The sequence below is a fragment of the Chrysochloris asiatica genome, unplaced genomic scaffold, assembly GCF_000296735.1.
Source record: "Chrysochloris asiatica unplaced genomic scaffold, ChrAsi1.0 scaffold00033, whole genome shotgun sequence".
Lineage (NCBI taxonomy): Eukaryota > Metazoa > Chordata > Mammalia > Afrosoricida > Chrysochloridae > Chrysochloris > Chrysochloris asiatica.
Genome location: NW_006408551.1, coordinates 2,150,962 through 2,157,722, shown reverse-complemented (window position 1 = coordinate 2,157,722; position 6,761 = coordinate 2,150,962). Strand labels below are relative to the sequence as shown.

At 51.9% G+C, this 6,761-nt stretch overlaps 2 protein-coding genes across 3 annotated transcripts; both read right to left on the bottom strand.

The window, feature by feature from the left end:
• Positions 1-349: 349 nt before the first annotated feature.
• Positions 350-3,593, bottom strand: MYL6 (myosin, light chain 6, alkali, smooth muscle and non-muscle). Of its 2 annotated transcripts, XM_006859417.1 has the most exons (7): positions 3,453-3,494; positions 3,177-3,204; positions 2,202-2,345; positions 1,777-1,950; positions 1,612-1,689; positions 1,265-1,309; positions 353-537 (listed from the first exon to the last, which is right to left on the bottom strand). In XM_006859417.1, exons 1-6 carry the CDS (start codon positions 3,453-3,455, stop codon positions 1,281-1,283), a joined length of 456 nt encoding a protein of 151 aa, XP_006859479.1. In that variant the 5' UTR covers positions 3,456-3,494; the 3' UTR covers positions 353-537; positions 1,265-1,280. The 2 variants fall into 2 exon arrangements, with proteins under 2 accessions (XP_006859480.1, XP_006859479.1); XM_006859418.1 differs by lacking the exon at positions 1,265-1,309 and having other exon boundaries at positions 350-537; positions 3,453-3,593.
• A 215-nt stretch (positions 3,594-3,808) lies between these two features.
• On the bottom strand, positions 3,809-6,550 carry MYL6B (myosin, light chain 6B, alkali, smooth muscle and non-muscle). Its single transcript, XM_006859419.1, has 7 exons — positions 6,277-6,550; positions 5,571-5,598; positions 5,204-5,347; positions 4,810-4,983; positions 4,245-4,322; positions 4,059-4,096; positions 3,809-3,912 (listed from the first exon to the last, which is right to left on the bottom strand). The coding sequence occupies exons 1-6, from the start codon at positions 6,445-6,447 to the stop codon at positions 4,068-4,070; spliced, it is 624 nt and encodes a 207-aa protein (XP_006859481.1). The 5' UTR covers positions 6,448-6,550; the 3' UTR covers positions 3,809-3,912; positions 4,059-4,067.
• Positions 6,551-6,761: the final 211 nt, after the last annotated feature.

The following is a 6,761-nucleotide window of genomic DNA, read 5'->3' as shown; positions in this document are numbered from 1 at the left end:
ACTTCCCACAAAAGGCCATCAGTGTTTGGAGGGTGGGGACTAGTTTTATGACAGTGGAGTACTAGATGACCTGATACAGGATATGAACAAGGAAGGCCAGCCTTGGTCCTACAGGGATTTAGACTACAGTGCTCTTGATCCACTAAGGTAGCCTTAGTGGCAGGGATGAATGGGGTTAGCTTTTCTTTAAAGTGGTCAAGATGGCACTTACAAGCCCATTCCCAACTTTCCCTACCTAACCTCCTGATCCATGACCCTGGACTCTGATCCAAGGCAGAAATCATTGCCATCTCACATTCTTCCCCCTCACCTGCTCAGGAAGTCAGGAAGGAAGCAGGACCAAATTTGAGCACAAACAGCAAGTTTATTTGGTGAATGCTGCTTGCAAGCATTATCCAAGCGAGAGAATCTGGGAAAGGTGCTGTGACAGCCAAGGAGGCCTTCAGGGCTAGATAACAGTCTCACACAGGAAAGGCACAGGACTCTGGGGACACAGGAAAGGCTGCCCTCAGCCATTCAGCACCATCCGGACAAGCTCTGTGGAAAGGAGAGGTGGGATAAGCCAGGAGACAGAGCTGAGGAGGGGTACACTAGGAGTCAGGAGACTGTTAAGACTACAAAGGTAGCTGAAGAGGCAACATGCCTACAACAACCAACACGGGGGCCAGTTTGCAGAGAAGCCACCTTGAGTCTGACCAGTTCTCTCTACCCCTAGTTCCCCTCCCACCAGCTGTTAGTCCCCAACCCTGAGAAGCAAGAACACAGCAGAGGCAGAAGAATTCTCAGCTATACCTACAGCTACTGTCAGCCACTGGCGGGAAGAGAGGACAGAATTTTGGGTTAGGGTACCTCCAAGTTGCCCAGCAAATGGAAGGAGAAAGGACTATTATTCAGCTATAGCAGTAGAATGGGCAGGCAACCCACCCCTCTATGCCAACCACCCAGGCTCTGGGGCCAAAGGGTCACTTCAAAAGCAAGACTGGTATAGACTGGTGAGAGTTCCCAGACACCAGCACCCAGGGTCCTCAAAGCAAAACCTCAGAGTCCAGAGTAGCTGTCCCATTCTAGGAGAGAAGGAAGGAGGTACCATACCCCCAGGCCGTCTTCCTCAGGAGGAAGCCCTCCCCTCCCCAGTCAGCTCCATGCAAAAACATGCCAGGAGGAAGTCAGAGGTGGTAGTAGAGTAAGGGCAGGGGCTAGAGAGCAAAGGATGGGAAGAAAAACACTGGGAAGGTCAACTAGGAGAGGCTGGGAGGAGCCGTACCCGCCCCATGGGCCCGTCACCCCGACAGGATATGCCTCACAAATGCTGCAGGAAGGAAGAGACATCAATGGTGAAGACAAGACACAGACATGGGGTGAAGGGGTCAGGTGGTAAGGGAACAGACATTCCACATATTTTATTTCCCATTCCTTCCCCACCCTCCATACCACATTACTCCCTCCTTTCCTATCATACCCCCTAACCTCCCACTCCTGGGTTCGACCCTGGCCCTTGTTTCCTGGCTCCTTTTGGAGTCTAAACTCAGAGACAGGAAAAGCTTTAAATGCTTGTCTTTGCCTTGTCCCATACAGCTGCTTTCTCCACAAGAGCCCCAGCTGGCCCCTCACCTTCGTAGTTGATACAACCATTGCTGTCCTCATGCCCAGCCACCAGCATCTCTACTTCTTCCTCTGTCATCTTCTCACCTGAAAAGAGATGATTTTTTTTGGAATTTGGTGACAGGTGTATCAAGATGGCACCCCAGCTGAAGTAGCAAAGGCATAGAATCTTACCCAGTGTGACAAGGACATGTCGGATTTCAGCACCCATGACAGTGCCGTTCCCTTCCTTGTCAAACACCCGAAGTCCTTCAACATAATCCTCATAGGTGCCCTGGTCCTTGTTCTTGGCCACAGTCTGCAGCATGGGCAGGAAATGCTCAAAATCCAGCACCTTCACATTCATCTCTGCCATAAAGGGGAAAGGGGAAGCATATGTCAGACCAGGTAAGTCACATGAGTTCTCAAGACTAAGGGAATCAGAGGGATCACAACTGAATAGACAATTCCCAGTCAAAGTGGGGGAAAACCAGGAGATCTGCTAGTCGAGACCAGACTTGCTTGAGTTTGGGGGACACAAAGATAAAGGGAAGCTCTTAGCTGAAGGACTGTGGACCCACTACCATCCCTGAGGAGCTTTCTTGAGGCGCCTCACTCACCATCACTCTTGGGATTTCCCAGGACCTTGAGCACCTCGGCGTTGGTGGGGTTCTGGCCTAGGGCCCTCATCACGTCCCCACACTGACTGTACAGGATCTTGCCATCACCTGTTCTGTCAAACAGCTGGAAGGCCTCCTTAAACTCTGAGGATTCAGATGACGGTCAGCAATGGAGATGAAAGAGCTAACCCAACACTACCTCCCAGTCACACTGCAGCAATTCAACTTTGACCATCCTGAGGAAACCATGTATCTGTAACACTGTACACCCACCGGCTGCTAAATGGGATCCAGTTTCCTTTTTCCCCCACCTCAGGTGTCCCACATGAAGGTACAGCCTTCCTCTCTAGGAGCCCTGGTAGTAGCATCCATTTACACATCCCTCAGCCAGCGGCCCAGCCCCCTCACCACTATGCTACTCAGAGCAGGAATTTGCCACCGCCCTGTCTGGGTCCTGTCCTTATAAGGAAGTGGAAGTAGCAGCCTGGGACTGGGGTCATCTTAGCCGGCCACTTCCCACCCTTGCTGTATATAAAGGCTGGACAAAATCTAGTATCCTTAGAAACAACCCATCCCCATGTCCAAAAGATAGCAGGTCACTGCTCTTGATCAGCATCACAATTCCCAGCTGGGGCAGAGGAGTTTATCACAGGAGAAATGAGGTAGAAGTAGCGATTAAGGAATAGAACATAGCTCAATACATTCCAAACCCCACACACAGCAAGCATTAGATACCAGAGCACTTCACATAGCCACACGACCTAAAACTCACCCAGTACTTGGGGTTCAGATCTAAAGTGGAAAGGGAGGGAGGAAGAAAGAGTGAGAAAAGAAAATGAAGAACTGAGAAGAAAAGCCAGGGGGTGCTGTCCTGGAGGATGCTGAAGACCTGACCGATTGGGGGTTAGAGGATAAGTGTTAGAGGGGTGTTCCTCTCCTTAAAGGTGACCTCAAAAGGGGTTTGAGACTACTTACCTGCCGTCTGGTCCTCGGTGAAGTCACACTGTTCAGAGAAGAAGGGAGCGTTAGCATCGGGAACTCCAAACCCCTAGGTTCTATCCCATAACTGAACCACAAACTCCTGTTCCTTGCTTGGGACGCGCTTCCTAGCAGGAAAGGACCCCCGACTTTCCAACCCCCGCCCCTCCTACCGTCCAGGCCCTCAGGTTCCCTACTTTCTGCCCTCCCTTCATCCTCTGCCTCGGCTTCCCGCCCCAAATCCCGCTCGTCCGCCCAGGCCCCGGGCCCCACCATCTTGACTGCTCAGGTCTGGGGACCTTTTCCTGCAGTAATGGCTCCGATTCCAGGCCCAACCCTAGTCTTAGTACTTCCCCTGACGTCACCCTCGGCGGATCCAGCCAATAGGAATCCTGCCTGAGTTTATGCAAAGGATATTGCTACATTAGCAATCAAGTGGGCCGGATCCGCCGCCGCTGACTTCTCTTCGTCGCCCTTCCAGGTGTATGTAACTGCTGGTGAAGGGAGTAGGGGTGGGGCACAACGATAGTGCTCTTCGGAGCAGCGAAAGAAGAGCAGAATATCAGATTTGGGGAGAAGCGAGCCCCTTTCCTCCCTCTCCCAACTCTGAAGAAAACAACAGGCCGAGGGAGGAACCATTTTTTTTATTTTAAAACAATTAGGTGGCCTCCTAGTGGCAGGAACGTGCTTCCGCCTGCGGGGGAGAAGGGAACAGTATCCGGCCCCTCGGAATCTGTGGAAAAAAGATGAAAGTTGCCAGGCTCTGGCCCTCACACAGAAACTTGGCAAGAAAATGCACTCCCCTAATGTTATGCTCTGGATGAGGAAAGGGAAGGAGGCTGGCCTCTCAAGGCGGGGGTGAGGCTGGGGGTCCCCTACCTGTAGAGCTCAGACGCTTAGGATGTGCTTCAGGAAGGCTGCAGAGAGAGCGGGTAAGAGGAGCTTCAGAAACAGGCCGTTACTCTGCCTCTAGAGAATCCGGGTCACAGGTGCCCCCCACCACCACCACATAAGTGGCAAGGGGCCCACTCCCCACCTCCCTGTTCCTTCTCCTCTGGCCCTCACCCTCATAGTTGATGCAGCCGTTGCTGTCCTCATGCCCTGCCAGAACAGTCTCCACCTCCTCCTCAGTCATCTTCTCTCCTGAACCGGGCACACCTTCTTAGCTTCACCTGCCCTCCCTCACCAAACTCAGGTCTCACTTTTGTAGGTGGTACCTCCTTTTTTCTATCCTGTAGACTTGCCTAAATCAGCTGTCCCCCAAGGGAATCCTCCCCTTGTCATGATAATGCATTGCATGTGTTCTGGCATGTGTTGCTTTCTATTTCATCTGCGTGAAGACAGTGTCTTGGTGTTGGTGAAAGCTTGACAAATGGGGAAAATGAATTCCAGAAAGTTAATAACCTTATACTAGGCCACAGAGCATAAGCATCTCTTTCAAAACTCAGAGAGTCATCCTCGTTCTCTCTCCTCTGAGCTTTGTGTGCCCCCTTACTTGAGCCTCTGCAGGAGGAAGCCCTATAAATTCTGCTCTGACCTGACTGACCATGACCTAGCCCCCTCCCTGGCTCTGCCCACCTGGTTAACCTTCTTCCTCTCTACCCCACAAGTATTTTGGTCCCTGCCTCACCTAAGGTGGTGAGAACGTGTCTGAGCTCTGCTCCCATGACTTTGCCATTCCCCTCCTTGTCAAACACCCGAAGGCCCTCCAAGTAGTCCTCATATGTGCCTTGGTCCCGGTTCTTGGCCACTGCCTGAAGCATGGGTAGGAAAGTCTCAAAGTCCACACGCCTGGACTTCAGTTCTAGAGGTTAGGAAGAAGTGAGGGGGAGAGGTCACTGTGGTGTTAACCAGGACCCAGCTCCCATCCCTACCACAAAGGTTTTCTTCTGTTGAACATTTCAGGATGTTTTTCTGTGCCTGTGCATCTTAAGCATCCTTTGCACCTTACCAACATTCCTGGGTTTTACCCTTTGCACCTTTACCAACAAATAAAACCTAAATTGTTCCAAGGGTCCTCTTACCATCAGTCTTGGGGTTCCCCAGGACCTTGAGCACCTCGGCGTTGGTGGGGTTCTGACCCAGGGCCCTCATCACGTCCCCACACTGACTGTACAGGATCTTGCCATCACCTACTCGATCAAACAGCTCAAAAGCCTCCTTGAACTCTGAGGTTATAAGGAAGAGTCAATGTGGACCAGGGGTTCCAGTTATTCCCAGGCAGAAAGGAGGGTCAGAAAATACGTATGCTAGCTCTGGGGAGAACAAGGGACACAAAGAAGACTAGTGTGGGAGGCTTCAAAGTCAGGACTGAAGTTAGGGGAATATAAAGAGGATCTGAACAAGGGCTTAGGAGTGGATAGCGGGGCTTAGGGACCAGGTTCTCCTCACCCTCCAGCTGGTCCTTGTTAAACTCGATCTGTGGAAGAAAAAGCAGGTGAGGAGGGAGGACAGAGGTTATTAAATCCCTCTCCAGCACTCCTCCCAACCAACTGGCAGCCACTTCTAAGAAGGGGCCCAAAGAGATCAGTCTGGGAGCCCAGCCACTACAGTCCCATTCCCAGCTCTGGGCCTTGGGAGAATCCCAAGAGGAGGAATTATAGAGGGAAGGGTTTCCAGGGAACAGGGTTAATCCCATGCCACCTGTTCCCCTCCCTCCACTGCCCTGAGCCCTGCATCCCTCACATAACTGGGGGCTGAACAAAGGCTAAATTTACCCCTGGCCCCCAGCTGTGATTGTCTAACAAGCCTGTCCTCTTCAGCCATCCTTTCTGAGGTTGAGTTGTGATTTTTGAGACAGCATCTCCTTCCCTTCACCTTGAAAAAGTCATCCTCAGACCCAGATGTTCTCCATCTCCCAGTCCTGACTCCAGTAGAAGTGTGTGTGTGTGCACAGGTATGTGTGTTTGTCCACATATGTGTTACAGGTTACAAGCAGAAACAGCACAGAACAGTCTGGATGCTTTCAAATGGGGAAATCCCAAGCTCATCCCAGTGTTCAGTAACTTTAGCTCCTAGACTCCCTCTACTCCCCTAGACTATACCCTACCCTTCTACCACCCTCTCCAAATTCTACCCTCACTTTCGGGGGACTCACCACTACTTTGGAGAGATCCATAGGGGGCTCCTGGGGCTTTCCAGGGGCTAGAGATGCAGCTGATTCAGCCTTGGCCTTGGCTGGAAGAACCCCTGCTACTGGCTTGGCAGCAGGCTTTGAGGTAGAGGGTCCCAGTGGCTTCTTCACAGGAACATCCTTCTTGGGAGGCATGATGTCCGGTAGGCAAAGGACAGTGTGTCGATGGGACACCCATCTCTGTTTAAATAGCCAGGGAGTCTGGGATGTCAAGGGGCGGGGGCAGAGGCAGGGAGCCAGTTGGCAGTGTTGAGAGTGAGGTAGAGGAGAGAGATGCCTGTTTGCCCTCACTCCCCTGGCCTCCTGTCCCAGGGTCTTCCCTCCACAGTCCACTCCTTCCCAAAAGTTGGCTAGAACAATGTCCCCATTGGGGTCAGGGAGAGGACGTCTGAGTCTGCCCATGATGGGTGAAGATTGAATGCTTGCTGATGTCACTGAGACACATAGAG